At 34.3% G+C, this 16,461-nt stretch overlaps 1 protein-coding gene across 1 annotated transcript in view; it reads left to right on the top strand.

The window, feature by feature from the left end:
- The window catches only part of LOC125343221 (melanoma-associated antigen B18-like), an 86,416-nt gene extending 70,333 nt beyond the window's left edge, over positions 1-16,083 (top strand). Inside the window, exon 2 of the mRNA XM_048335486.1 lies at positions 15,016-16,083. Coding sequence (XP_048191443.1) covers positions 15,016-16,083 — 1,068 coding nt within the window. The remainder of the gene's footprint in view (positions 1-15,015) is intronic.
- The last annotated feature ends 378 nt before the right edge of the window (positions 16,084-16,461 follow it).

The following is a 16,461-nucleotide window of genomic DNA, read 5'->3' as shown; positions in this document are numbered from 1 at the left end:
CAGCAACTCTATATTTTGTATATATCCAAAGAAGATGAAATTATGCAAAAAGATACTTGTACTCCCATGTTTATTGTAGTACTAGCTTAAATATGGACTCAATCTATATATCTATCCATGAATTAACAGATAAAGAAAATGTTCTATAAATGTACAATAAAATATTGTTCATCAATAAAAATGAAATCATGTCAGGAAGTTATTGTGTACATGAAATAATCCAGAAAAAGAAAAAATAAATGCCATATATCTTCATTCATTTTTGAAAACTAATATGTTCATCTTGTTAGAAGAACACATTGGAATAGTGGTCTAGAAGGGCAAAGGGGAGGGTGGAAGAAGTGAGCCACAGTAACAGTCATCAAAATACAATAGAAAGTAACTATTACTTCTGGTTTGTCTGTAGCACAGGCGGGTAATTAAGCATTTAAGACAATCTATAATGTCTTTTAGAATGACTAGAAAGGTATAGAATTCCCAAAGCATAAAAATTTTAATGTATAAAGAGAATTGCTATGTTTTGCCTAATTTGATTATTAGATTATTAGATGATATGTATGCATATGCATTTGTATTTCCCATAATGTACCTTTACCATTATATATCACAAATAATACAGAATTTTTAATCATAGAGATAGAGAAACATGAAATAGTACAAAGAAGTCTCTGTACCCTTCATCCAACTTCCTTTAATAATGACAAAGTATATAATATAAAAAAAATCAGAACTACTGAGCATATTATGATATCATTTGATTTTTTTACTTGCATGAGGGTATGGATATATATGTGTAATTCTATCCAATTATAGTTCTTTCTTTTTGGTGCCAGTCCTGGAGCTTAAACTCAGGAACTGAGCACTGACCCTGAGCTTCTTTGCTCAATGCTAGTACTCTACCACTTGAGCCAAAGCTCCACTTGTGGCTATTTGGTGGTTGGTTGTAGAGAAGAATCTCACAGGCTTTCCTGCCTGCCGGGGCTGGCTTTGAATCATCATCTTCAGATTTCGACCTCCTAACAGTGCCAAGTAGTTCTGTCATTTTTTTTTTACCATATGCACACATCTATGAAATCACAACAATGTTGTAGAGATCAAACTGTTTCCTAATTAAAAAGGAATTTCCTCGTGCTATGCTTTTAAAGTAGTATACTCCCTTGTCCATATCTACTGGCAGCCACATTATGCTTTCTAACCTATAATTTCATAATTTCTAGAACTTACATGAATAAAATCAGTATATAATCATTTTTACATAACAAGTACACAGAACAATACAATAAAAATTTGTATGAGAAATGTCAAGTGAGTAAAACTTCGTATGTCTTGGTGTCTCTGGATGCTCCCTTCTACTATCTAATATCAAAACAGGAATATCAAAATTGAGAGACAAAGGATAAAAAGACAAACAACTACAAAAGCAATCCTGCAAAACCTTTTGCTGTAAACCAACTGAACAACTTGTGTGGGGAGAAGGAAAGGGGGAGGGGGAGGGGGAAATGAGGGAGGAGGTAACAACTAGTACAAGAAATGTACCTAAGGCCTAACGCATGAAACTGTAACCTCTCTGTACATCACTTTGATAATAAATAAGAAAAAAAGTGGACATAAGGCCTCATTTCTTACCAGAGATACTCTCAAAGTGCTTAATATAGCTCAGTTTTGTAGCTCATATGTAAAGTAACACCTTTCCCATACAGCATTCAGAAGAATGACACAACTTGTTCACTAGAAAATGTTCCTGGCTATTAATTTTGCACTAGAGGGTAACAAATGTATAGTGATTGTCAATTACTAATGATGCTTTAGAGTATATGTGGGAAAAATATAACTGTAAACAAAAAACATGATTCTTCCTTACCTGGATTGTTATTGCCATAGGAGGTCTGACTACAACAAAGAGACCAGGTGAGTAATTATTTTACCAGATCACACAGTAATTTGGCAAGGGCTGTTTGTCTTACCTGTGGTGCAAATGGCAGGTTAACTTCCTTGCTAATGATGTTCTACAGGTTGTTCAAGCACAAGGAGTTTATGTGTTCTTGTGAAAAGTAAAATGACATAGATGAATTTGTCCTGATTCACTCAAAATCCTCCTCATATCTGAGAATAAATAACAGATTAAATGTATTAATATTCAAAGTTAAATCTTGCAATTACTAGGATAAAGCACATAAATACATAAATACATATTCATGTTATTTAAAGTTGTAAAACCCTTTTCAAAGCATTGCATCAAAATGTATTTGTAGAAAGCTTATCCCAAATAATAATAATTGGAAATATTCTTGAAAAAATAGATATCTAACAATTCAAAATATAAGAGACAAGTGAAAAATATTATATATTTTTGGTATAGTATACATGTACTTATATTTGTATACATATATTAATATATATTCATACATAACAAAGGGTTAATGCATTTTGCATATGAAAGTATGGCATATAGTATGCTTATATGCTATTAATATATTGCATACTAAATTCTCTTTAGAATTAATTTAAAATTTCTAAATTTAAAATTCCCCCCCAAATATCCCGAAGTATATGTTAGCATTTTGTAACACACATATAAATATGTACTTAGCACTACTTTGTGCCTTGCACAGTGCTATGTATCAGGAATAGTGAAGAATAGTTGAAGCTCACAATAAGTTGCAAGACATCAGAAAGTTTATAACTTAATGGGAAAATATTAAGTCAATAAATGTTAAAATGAAGCTCTGCAATTGACCAAAGAAATGCAAATGAAAACAGCCATAAAATATAATTTTCAACTGATCAAATTTATGATAAATAGTGAATGGTGAATGCTGGGAAACAGGTATTTTGTAATTTACTGGGAATTCTTTGAATATAATTAGTGAAATATATTACATTCATTTAGGAATGTATTAATGTTTGTATATGTGCATATGCAGATACAGATATAAATACATAGCTGTGCTTAAAATTTGAAAAACCAAAACAAGTAAGTACCAAACAAAAGGCACTTTGAGAAATGATGGTATGCTCTTATAACAGAGTACTGTGCAGCAGTACACTCCTTGGTGTAAAGCTATTTTACCTATGCATGATATTTACACACACACACACACACACACAGGCTTTGTAGTTCACATGTAAAATTACACTTTTCCCATATAGTATTCAGAAGGATGAAACAACTAGTTCACTAGAAAATGTTCATATCTATTAATTTTCCACTAGAGAGTAACAAACATATAGTAATGTCAATTACTGATGATGCTTTAGAGTGTATGTGGAGGAAAGAGAACTGGAAACAAAAATATATATAATAAATAAATAGTAACAATATATACATGTATATGTATGTATATGCGTATATGTATACATAATGTTATTGGTTTGAAAATAAGATACACAGATGTAATGAAACAACTGTGCTGTCTCTGGGTGATATTTCTTTTGTTGTTGGTGATCATGAGGCTTGAACTAACTCTGGGCCTGAGCACTGTCCCTGAGCTCTTCAGCTCAAGGCTAGCACTCTACCACTTTGAGCCACAGCTCCACTTCTGGTTTCTGGTGGTTAACTGGAAATAAGATTCTCACAGACTTTCTGCCCAGGCTGGCTTTGAACCATGATCCTCAGACCAAAGCCTCTTGAGTAGCTAGCATTAAAGGCATAAGCCACGAGCACCCAGTGCATGATAATTTTAATGAAAATTATTTTTATTCCTTCATTTTATCTTATTTTTGTTTCTTTCAGAGATTAGCAAAGGTTTATTTAGTAAAGCAGGATGAGCAAGAAGAAATAAGGAAGAAAAGAGCATCCTCTGTCAGTCAGGGGGTAGAAGCTGCATTTTCCCTCTTTTCTAAACTTATAATTAATTTTTTTTACCTGATCTTCTTTTAAAGTGTTGGTTGTTAAGCCTAGGCCATTTCACATGCTAAGCAAAGACTATGTCCTACTATGATACATATTGGACCTCTAACACTTAATCAATCACAGTCTAACCATAAAGAGTAAGGAAAGATTAAGTCCAATGCCATCATGCTAAAAGAAATGTCTCTATTTCCTCATCAAGATAGCTTCCTTAGTCACTCTATAAATCAAACATAATCTCTAGCTCACTAGAATGTAGTTAACACAACCATATATACAAAAATGTATCCAGATAAGTGTCTATTGTTTTTACTCTGTGTGTATTTGTGTGTGTTTGTCTGTATTTGTATTGGGGCTTGAACTCAGGGCCTCAGGCAATCCCCTCTCCCTTAGCTTTTTAGCCCCAGATTGAAACTCTATCACTTGAGCCACATCTCTACTTCCAGCTTTTTTTTCTGGTTAGTTTGATATTTGAGTCTCTGATTTTTCTGCTCTGATGGCTTTGAACCCTGATCATCAAATCTTAGCCTTGTGAGTTGTTTTGACTTTTGACAAGCTTCACGTTGTTCTACCAATAGAAAGTGACAATAGAATTTAACACTCAATTGTGTAATGAACACAGTAGTGCATTAGATAAACTTTATATTGCAAAATTCTTTTCTCTATGCATGACAAATTTTCTGAGTCATGTTGGCACTTTTGGAATTTCTTTTCAGTACAAGCACCAAAACAATATTGTTGTCCCCAAGTTCTTGATAAGCTACTTAATACAGTAGAGTTTTTTGAAGTGAAACTTCATTTCTGAATTCCCATTTTCCTTGTGTTTTCTACTGTAAATCTCTGAATGGATCTATAACACTTTACTGGTACTGTAGTGCTCTTCTGAGGAGCCAGGGACCTGCTGAATCTCCCAGGTTTCATCATAAAGAGGATTAAAATAGATTTATTGTACATAGGAAGTGAATTATGAAGTACTTTCTGTTAGGCATCATTTTAACAGAGAATCTTTCTTGAAAATTTGGTGTTGGCAGAAAAGAACACTCTCGCCTGAATGAACAAATTATTTTTCTGAGCCTAGATTTTCCCATAAACTCAGTCTTCCTTGAAGAGTTATCGATTTACTTCCTGGCTTATGAATCACTAGTAAGCCTAAAAGAATCAAAGGGAAAATTAAAAACATATACTTCAAAGTGAGCAAAGACTCAAATCTTTTTTAATCCTCTTGGATATAAATGTAGTTAGAGAAAGTCCAAAAATAACTATGCAGCCTTATTTAAATAATGTACTTCTTAGAGTATTCAGAATCCTCCCACAGAGAGCAACCATTATAAGTGTTAAGGTAAAATGTGGGCAATATTCGTAGACATCCATGTCCATAATATTTCTGAGAACTTATGTTTATATACTAAAATGTTACTCATAAAGAAATCAGGAAATAAAGATATTTAATCCCAAGCCTATACTAAGTATGCAGCACAGAGTAATTTTCAGAATCCATAGGAAATGAAGGAAAAGAGAAGCATCAATATCCTTTACTTTAAAATCTTCTATACTCTTATTTATTAAAATTTAAAACTCAATGGAAAACATGCATCCTTGTCTTTCTGGGCCCAACTTACTTGTAAGTAAATACATTGGGTGATAGGCAATCGTATACAAATGTATTAACTGAAATACAGGAGATTCAAGGGAGAACTCACACAGTGTAAGAAAAGCAACAATCAAAGTTCAGTACCATAAAACATCAGGAAGCAGGTACTGCAAGGGGGGTAGAGTGGAGTTAAGAGGAAAAGGATTGACAAAGGAAGAGGAAAATAGGGGGAGAATACAGTTAAGAATCCAATGTATATCATCCAAAATTAAGAAGAGTGAGGGAAGGGGTGGGTAGGAGAGGGGTGGTAAAAATGTTGAAAAGGGTGACACTGACTCAGGTATAGTATATTTATAAACTGCTTTGCTAAATATAAGTTCCTTTGTACAACTACTTAAAGATAGTTTTTTTAAAAGAAAGAACTATAATTTTTTTTAAAAAAAAACTACACTGATTCTTCTGCTTCTTGAATACCCCAAGCCTAGTCAGGATATTTGCAGCAGCATCTTCCTCTCCTGGAAATGTTAATGACCAGCACATTCTTCCTCTTAGGTTGTAAAATAAACAACAAATACTTCTGAAAGCCCTCTATGATTCAGTGTTTCCATTATCCTCCCAATCCCATTATTCTTATCATATTAATTTTCCTTCATATTACTTAAAATTTTTGTATATATTTTAGTCATTTGATTAATTTCTGTGACTCCCTTTGGGCTACAAGGCTCATGAAGCTGCTGTTTCCTAAGTATAGGTTAGTTTATGGTGAAACTCATAAAGTTTAAGCTTCAGATATGTGTATTTGACCTATAATTACTTTTATTTTGAGAAATCTCAAACAACCCCCAAATCTGCATTTGCTTTCCACATAGGTAGATTCACTGTAAGGCTACCTTTACCAAATGAGTTCCTCTTATAAATACCTCTTCCCACCCTTCTCTCTCTCTCTCATTTAATGCTGATTCTGGAGATCCTATGTATCAGTTACCAAATTTATGAAACTGGGATAATAGTATGTTAGGTAGCTATAAGAATTAAAACTATATGTAAAGTATATATAAAATGATTACATAGATTTGTATATGTATATATATATACATAGTTGGTGCTATTATTTGTTTGCATTATATAAATGATGGAAAATACCTTTCTAGAATATAAAATTTCCAGAATTAAATGACTAGATGAAAACTCTGATGCTTTCCGGGAAGATTTCAAGTGACTGTGAACACTCTAGTCTTTTTATGTCTGGGGCATCTTAAATTAAAGAAATCTTGGAGAATTTCATCCAGATTCTGAAAGCAGAGATTGCTGGTCATTACCCTCTTTCAACCTGAGAATGGATCAAAGTTTTAAGAGTAAAGATGTAGGACAGTATACCCTAGAAATTTAACCAAATGCTTAGGTAGTGTAATGGAAATAAATTTATATATACTAGTCATATCTTTAAGGCTAGTAATATAATTACATAAAATTAACTGTTCATGTGCAAATATATAATAAATAGGTGTAACATATTCCTGATATAAATATATATGTGTACACTTACATGTGTATATAATTTGTATACACGTGCATATATACACCCACATTTATCCATACATATATTAAAAATGATGCATTTTGAGCTGGGTGCCAGTGGCTCATGACTGTAATCCTGGCTACTAAGGAGTCTCAGAAGTGCAAAATTGCAGTTCAAAGCCAGCCTATGCAGAAACCCTATGAGACTATCTCCAAAAATAATTTTGAAAATGCCAGGCACTAGCTGTGAGCAAGAATATTGAGCAAGAGCAGCAAGGGTTGAGTTCAAACCCCAGTAATGACAAATAAATAAATAAAATGTGTTTTGTTAACATTCAGAAAGACAATGATTTTGTTATTATATAAAAGAAAAAAAAACAAGAATAGATCAGGGCAAACTTTATGGATATACTAGCTGTGCTGTTGAACAAGGAGCCAAATTTACAAGGCTTCATGCTTCCTTTAAAGCTCAGCTGTCCACAAAGCGGCTCAGGGACAGTATCCAGGCTCTGAGTTCAAGCCCCAGGGCCGGCGACAACAACAAAAAATTGAATATCAACAAAGCTTTATTGTCACCAAACTGAAAATCTTAATGATGCTTGAGCAATAGTTATACATTTTCATTTTTTGCTGGGCCTAGAAAATTATATAGCTAGTGTTAATTTAAACAAATATTTAAGTATGAAATGGCAAAGAATTTTATTACAATATAATATTTTATTTACATTGTATATATAAATATATATGTATGTGGACAATTAATGGATAAAATGATACTCAATCCTTTAACAAGTAAATACTGAGGCAGATTTTTATAACTACTAAGAGTGTACTGCATTATTATTTTATTAATTACCAGATGACTATATATTATCAAAAAGAAAGGAAAATCAACATGTTTGTGACTCCTGAGAAAAGATGTACTAGAGAATTTTGTTTTGTTTCAGTTGTGAGAATCAATCTCAGGACCTCAGAAATATTAGACAACTCTCCTACCACTGATCTCTCTCTCTCTCTCTCTCTCTGTCTCTCTCTCTCTCTCTCTCTCTCTCTATATATATATATATCCAGCCTAAAAACATATCGCTTCTTTGAAAATTCAGAGACTCCTCGGTGTGTAGAATTTTCTCTACAAGTGTTAATCCTGAGGTCTCTTTTTACTTCCTCAAGTAGTCACCTTAGTTCTCTAGGTGTTTACTCAGCTAACAGTATACATTCCCTCCATTGTGAAAAAAAAATCACTTTTATTTTTTAAATTTAATTCTCAAGAATATGCAGAGGGGTTCCAGTTACATAATAAGGTAATGAATACATTTCTTGTCAAACTTGTTACCCCTCCCTCATTTTTCTCCCATCTTCCCTTATTATGCATAGGGAAGTGATTTGACTGTCAAAAGCAATACTAATGAAAAAGAAACAAATGATTTTTCTCTTTGTACAAATAAAAATTAAGAAAAACAGTAGTAAGTTGAACATTACAAATGATAAACTTTTTATTTTTGTATGCTTTTAGATTTCCTTTGGCTAACAAATTAGTTCCTTACATAGAAACACTTTGATATGAAAAGTCATGTGGTCATTAGAAACTTTTATACTTGAAAACTTAAAAAGGTAAAATTTAAGCAAATGATGAAAGTAAGCAATAGAGACTATGATAATAAGTGAGGTTTCATGGTTCCAAATGCTTTTCAAAATATATACTAAATCAACATTCATTGTGTTCTCAAAGAAGGCATCATGATAGCTCAGTCACTCTCAAAGAACTGGGAATAATAAATGTTTGTTTTTATGATGATGGCCCTGGTAAGATAATTTTCAATCTTCATCTTATTCAGAAACTCCAAGTCTTTATTAAGCCCAATCAATAAATGTACAGTTAGAATTCTATATTTGCATCTCTCTGACAAATCTTTTCTTTTCCAGTCCTAGGGCTTGAACTCAGGGCCTGGACTCTGTCCCTGAGTCTCTCTGCGTTCAAGGCTAACTCTCTACCACTTGAACCACAGCCACACATACAGCCTTTACTGTTTCTGTGGTACTAAGGAATTGAACCCAGGGCTTCATGCATTCTAGATAAGCACTCTACCACTAAGCCACATTTCCAGCTCTCTGACAAATCTTTAATTAAAAATACAATAATTTCAATATCATATGAAGGCACTGAATAACAGTTTATGCCTTCTTGTTTTTAAATATTAATGTGAAATCTAAGCATCTAGAGTCATGCCTACCTTTCATAAATGTTGATAAAGAATTACTAGAAAAGCTGTAAGCAAAATGTTTTTACATTTATACAGAACCTTGTTGACATAGGACCATTGTGTACACATACACTCAGACCTCTGCATTATTTATGAGTTTGAATTCCTAATATTTTACTGTCATTAAAGTACTTTTAATTACTATCCTCTCAGTGTAAGAAAAAACAGAGAATAATATGAGTTCTAGGAATCTACAATTAAACCTCAAAGGCAGATGATTGCATTTTGAATAAGGTATGGAAGCCCCGTTAGATTATTGTCGAGTAGACGCTCACTTCGTTCATCTCTCACCCCTACCTATGTAAGAAGAGTATTCATTCACACAATTCTTACGTTAAGTTCAATTTGCTTTAGTAAATAAGATGTTAGTGTGCATGGCATGAAATGTGAAATGTGCATTGTGATTGTTGCTTGAGCTTGATCCCACTCATACCTTACCATTGTCACAAGAAATAGATGTCACAGGTACCAAAGTGCATCAGAGACATATGTAGAAGGTTTGGACTCTAACTGCATTTGGGATCTATAATTGCATCCAAGACTAAACAAACTCAATGAAGATCATGAAATATCACCTAACAACAGCAAAATAAATGAAAAAATCATGAATTTACATAGTATTTGGAAAGTCTTCCAAATCTATATGTTAGTTCAAAATCTGTCCAGTGTACATTAGACTCACTGCTAGAATTAAACTGAGACTTTGTAACAACATAAAATTACTTGAAAATAAAAGCCTCTACAACTTTGATTTATATAAAATTATTAGCTTATATAAAAAATATATAAATTTATCCTATACCATATGATGGATAATTCCATGTGTTAACTTGCCTGAGTAAAGGAATAACCATATGGGTAGTAAAACATTATTTCTAAGTGTGTCTGTAAAGATGATGTAAAGTGACTAGAATTTGCATCTATACTAAGTAAAAAAATTTCCCTGATCAATAAAGGTGGGTATCCAATTTATCAAAGGCCCAGATATAAAAGACAGAGGAAGGAAAATTTTGCTTGCTTCTTCTCTACTTGCTGTAAGATGTCCACCTTCTCTTTATCTCATACATAAGAACTCCTGGATCCTTAGTTTCCATAGTTAGGTCTGAACTAAACTTATACCATCAACAATGTACACACTGCCCGTCCTTAGGTTTCAGTACCAGCATAAATTACACCACTTGCTTTCCCGGTTCTTCAGTCTGGAGTCATGAAGTCATGACAACAGACCTCCCTACTCATTTCCTTTCTTTCTTTCTTTCTTTCTTTCTTTCTTTCTTTCTTTCTTTCTTTCTTTCTTTCTTTCTTTCTTTCTTTCTTTCTTTCTCTCTCTCTCTTTCTCTCTTTCTCTCTCTCTCTCTTTCCTTCTTTCCTTCTTTCCTTCTTTCCTTCCTTCTTTCCTTCTTTCCTTCCTTCCTTCCTTCCTTCCTTCCTTCCTTCCTTCCTTCCTTCCTTCCTTCCTTCCTTCCTTCCTTCCTTCCTTCCTTTCTTTCTTTCTTTCTTTCTTTCTTTCTTTCTTTCTTTCTTTCTTTCTTTCTTTCTTTCTTTCTTTCTTTCTTTCTTTCTTTCTTGCTAATGCTGAGGCTCAAACTCTGGGCCTGGGGGCTGTCCCTGAGCTTTTGTGCTCAAGGCTTGCACTCTATCACTACCAATTGAGCCACAGCTCCACTTCCAGCTTCTGGCTGGCTTCAGACCAAAATGCTTAGCTCTCAGCTTCCTGAGTACCTAGGATTACAGGTGTGAGCAACCCATTCCAGGATTCCCTATTCATTTTCAGTCCTATCAAGCTTTCCCTATTCTCTCCTCCTTTTCCTCTCTTATTGATTATGTTTGTATGGAGAATCCTCCTAACATTATCAACTACATGTTCAATCTCAATTATCCAACAGATATTTAACAGTGCTTATTTGCTAACTGGTCAATAGCCCAACAGGCTCATAAAGGAAAATTCATCTGGGAGCGTGGTGATACATTTTCTACCTCCACTTTATAAAGTATCTATCATATTCGTTGCTTCCTCTGTTTTTGTGCTAGTTCTAGGGCTTATACGCATGGCCTCTTGCTCTCTCTTGACATTTTTATTCATGGCTGGCTCCATTTCTGGCTCTTTGCTGGTTAATTGGAGAGAAAATTCTGACATTTTTGTCTGCCTGGGCTGGCTCCAAACTGTGTTCCTCAGATCTCAGCCTCCTGATTAGTTAGGATTTCAGGTGTAAAGCACCTACACTGGATTCATTCATTGTGTTATCATCATCTCCTTGCCCAGGGCATAGCCAAATTGCATTATGAAAAAATCATCATGAATTAAAATATAGACTTTATTTTCTATTCAGAAAAATATTAAAAGGTGAGCAAAATACATAGAGCTAAACTTTTTCTAAGTGTATAGATTAAGATTGTGTTCACTAACTACAAGAATAAGTCTGACCTTTTCATACGACTTGAATAAAATGGTGAATTTTCTACCACATAAAAACAGTAGAATTTCTCTGAAACAAAAGTATTAAGACTATATATTCTATAGGTCTTTTCCAATTGAATGCTTATGATAATCATGAACAACATCCTTACCAAAAAATCAGATTGTTTTTGTTACTAAATTTATAGTTGATTTTAACCATTATTTTATTATTAAACGAATGTTGAAAGTAACTACAACGGTGATATACCACTTGTTTATATAACTTGAAGTTCATTTTGCTTACGATCATCTTATGTGCTAGTGTTATCATTTGAATTTAAGTTTTCTCCCTGCCCAAAGACTGGTATTTTGAAGGCTTCCATCATTGATACAATACTATTCAAAGGTGAGGTAAATGCAGAGGTGACTGGTTCATGACAGTACAATATGCTATAACATATAAAGTTATAGCACATCTAACATAACAGTGAATTCGAATTTTCTGTTAGCAGAAAAGATAAAACATTTCATCACCTATAAGCGTAAGGGGAAAATATTTGGTTAGAAATTCAAAAACAGTTCATGGTGATAACTTCTAACAAACTTACATTAGATTGGAATGTTTGTACTATAACATCAACAGCAAACAGTTGTAGGTATGAAATATTAGAAGCATTCTCAATATATTCTAGACCAAGATAAAGAGGAATAGTATCAATTGTTATTGGTCTAACTTACAATTGATTGAATAACCAGTATTCAGCTATTCACAAGAATATCAAAATAAATGACTAAATTAAAGGAAATGTGATCTTCTAATTAAAAATTCCAAAAGGATTGTATCACAAATAATCCAAATATATAATGAACTTCAAAATCAGTTGTAGAATTAGTATAACAAAACCAGCAATCTAGCCACACAAAATAAATAAATACAATATATCATGAAAACTATATATTATTCCCAATAGCTGCAATTAATGACATTTTTGTGTAAGTAGTAAAAAATATATAATTTGTATTGAACACCTAAAATTCTCAATAGCTCAATCCATATTGAGCAAAAAGAGCAAAAGGAGACATCACATTACCTATTTAAAAAACATACAGATATAAAAATCAAAAGACTATGGTATTGGCATAGCACAATGTACCAGAACAGAAAACGTAGAAGAAAATTACATTTATAGCCAATTAATTAAGGTGGTAAGAGCACACATTTGAGAAAGAAAAGTATTTTCAATAAATGCTGCTGGGAAATCTGGATAGTGTCATGCAGAAGAATTATTCTAGACCATCATCTCCTCCATACAAATAAAAAAATCAACTCAAAATGGATCAATGAATTAAATGTAAGATCTGAAACTGTGAAATGTCTAGAACACACATAAAGAAAATGCTTCAGAACATCAGAATGGATAAGTAATTGGGGGAAGGATAATATCTCAAGAGTACAGAAAACAAAGTAAAAACAGACATCAAACTAGAAAGCTCTGCTCAGCAAAAGAAATAATTAACAGAATGAAAGTATAAACCTTGCATACTGTTCTTTGGAATATAAAATAGTATTACAGACAACAGTACAAAAGTTTCTTGAGAATTTAAAACTAAAACTTTTCCATAATTCAGGAATCCCACTTCTAAGTGCATATTGGAAAGAAAGAAAATCAGACTGCCAAAGAGATATCTGCTCATTGCAGTACAACTTACAATAGCTACAGAATGCAAACAACTTAAGCATTCTTCAACTGATAAGTGGATAAAGAAAATGTGGTACATATAGACAAGAGATTTTATTAGCTACTCAAACAATTAAATCCAATCATTGGAGATCATTATGTTACCTAAAATAAGCAAGGCAAAGGAAAACAATTACTACATGATCCCATCCATATGTGGAATATTTATTTTAAAATATTGATCTTACGGAAATTGAAAATAAAACGGTAGTTACTAGAGGATGGGAAGAGTAAGAGGGAGGGATAGATGGATGGGAAATGATCAATGCGTATTGTTAAATTTAAGTAGGAATAAGCAATTATATATACTGTATATTTCAAAGAGGTAGGCTTTGAATGCTTCATCATGAAGATACAATGAATGAGTAAATAGATGTGTTTATCCTGATTTAAATAGTACCTATTGCATACATGTTTCAAATCAATACATAATACCTAAGGTATATTTTCAATTTTTTGTACCAATAAAAAATAGCTTAAACAGCAGCAAAATTCAAAATACATCTAAGAAGAGGATTAAATGCATAATTTTTATCAAAGCAAAGTTAAAAATGTACTAATAGACTTAGCAAAGGTTTTCTTAAATAAAACAATATGCTATGTTTATTCATGAACAGAACATTGAATATGTATGTGTGTGTGTGCATCAATTGACCTTGGATTATTTATAGATTTAATACCTTTCCCATGTGGTTAGCCTCCAATCATAAAGCTTTGCCCATGCTGTAAGTTTTAAGTTCCGGCCATAGCTTCTATGCTTAGGCTCTACCTTCTTTACAACTCAAGACTCTCAGGAAAATAAACTGGTTTGAGAACCCCACTGACTCACCTCAAAAGAAAATGCCTTGGCCCCCAAGCTAAGTTAATAAAAGAATTCATGATAATCCTCCATTCTCCGCGAAAACCCCTCCTCCAAATGGGTGAAAGACTGCAAGCCCCGCCCCCAGGGATGATTGGCAGCCCCTCCCCTATGGTCACGTGCCAATAGACCAGTTGTCAAAGCATCAGTTGTAAGACCCTCCCCACCCTCAACTTCCGATTCAACGGCTTACTGCTTCTGGTTTTCTGATTTTCCAGTTCCCTGGTTTTCTGTTTTCCTGGTTTCCTAGTGAAGTCTACACTTGTGTGCCGCTACTGAGGAAAATTTATAGGAACCCGAATTTATCAAGGTATCTGCTGGAGCATTGTCCCTTCCTCATCAGCGGCAACCTCATAGACCCATCCATTCCCACTGTCAACATTAATATCTCAAAGCCCAACTGTTAGGCCTAACACCTGTAAACTTCCTTTTAGAAATATGAGATGGAAAGGCATAGGATGAAAGGAGCAGCCTCTTGCTAACAGAAGGACTCATAGGACTGATGAAAAATAGCTGGCATTAAACCTGAGATGACAAGTTCCAATAAAATATACCTGCTTGTGTTTTCCTAAAACGGTATTGTGAAAGTAATCGAGAGTGCATGAGAGGTAGCCATTCAAGGTTGGAGGCATGGCTCAGTTGGTGTTGAGCTAGTCAATGAGTGAAATAAGCAGTTATTAAGTTCAAGCCCTGCCTGGTATCAGCAAAAATAGAAAAAAAGAGGCAGCCATTATTCTACTTAAGGTAAACTCTCTGTACTGAGGCTCTTCACAAAGCTTATCCTCTATGTCTTTTCTAGGTCGACCATTTCATCAGCGGCACACCTGTTCCTCCTAAGATCATCATGCCTAGAGGTCAAAGGAGCAAGCTGCGTTCCCGCGGAAAACGCCGCAATATCCCTGGTGAAAATATGAATCCACTGGATGATAAGGTTGCCACAATAGAGAAAGAAGAGTACCCCTCTTCTGCATCTCCTCCTATTGAGAATCAACCTGAGTGTGTTTCCACTGATGACATACCAAGCTCTCCTGAGGTGTCAGAGGAAGCTGCAGCTGTTACTGATACTGCTTCAGCCAGTTCAAATGATGCCGAAGAAGAGGCCCAAAGCCAAGAAGATGTGACTCCAGATCTCTCAAGAATTACTGATAGCTGGCGCAAAGATCCTTTAAACAGAATGGTGGTTTTATTGGTGCAGTTCCTGATCGACAAGTATCAAAACAAGGAAACGATCCTGAGGTCAGAGATGCTCAAGCTTGTTATCAAAAAGCATAAGCCTCAATTCAACGAGATCCTGAAGAGAGCCTCAGAGCATATGGAGCTGGCTTTTGGTGTCGATTTGAAGGAAGTGGATTCTGTTAGGCACTGCTACACTCTTGTCAACAAGTTAGATCATTCTATTGATGGGCCAGTGAGTGAAGAAGACAACATACCCAAGACGGGCCTCCTAATGGTTGTGCTCGGTCTGATCTTCATGAATGAGAATTATGCCCCAGAAGAAGAGGTCTGGGAAGTGCTGAATCTGATGGGTGTATATGCTAACAGAAGACACTTCATCTATGGGAACCCCAAAAAAGTTATCACTCAAGATTTGGTGGAGCTGCAATACCTGAAGTATCAGCTGGTACCCAATAGTGATCCTCCACGGTATGAATTCACGTGGGGTCCAAGATCCCAAGCTGAAGTCAGCAAAATGAAAATCCTGGAGTATTTGGCTAAGATCCACGATTCTAGTCCCAGTGCCTTCCCATACTGGTATGAAGAAGCATTGAAAGATGAGGAAGAAAGAGCTCAAGCTAGAATTGCAACCAGGGCTCGCAATGCTGCTGCGATGGCCAGAGCAGATTCCACGCCTTCCCATGCTAAGTAAAATCTGAGGCAGATTCTTCATTGTTTTATTGATAAGGTCTGTCAATTCTTAATAGGGGAGGGTTACTGTGGGCCTGGAGGGAATAAATGTATATTGTTTGTGTTCTTATTATATATTGCTAACTTGGAGTTACCCTTTTTCTTCCAGGTTATGTTTCAAGATTGAGGTTTCAAGATAATTTTCTTCGTGGACAAAAGTGCTGTAATTATTCTAAGCAGTGGATGACCAGAGTGGATCTGGGAGAAAAGTTTTATCTTTAAGTTTAGTTATATTCATACCTTCAATTATTTTCCTTTTCTGTATTATCTTTGAAATATTTTACTTAATCCACTTCAATAATCTTAAAATCTAAAGTTAGTAATAAATATATTTGCATAC

Source organism: Perognathus longimembris, chromosome 28 (genome assembly GCF_023159225.1).
Source record: "Perognathus longimembris pacificus isolate PPM17 chromosome 28, ASM2315922v1, whole genome shotgun sequence".
In the NCBI taxonomy this organism is placed as follows: domain Eukaryota; kingdom Metazoa; phylum Chordata; class Mammalia; order Rodentia; family Heteromyidae; genus Perognathus; species Perognathus longimembris.
The sequence above is the reverse complement of the archived record's forward strand: the minus strand, read 5'-3'. Positions and strand labels throughout refer to the sequence as shown.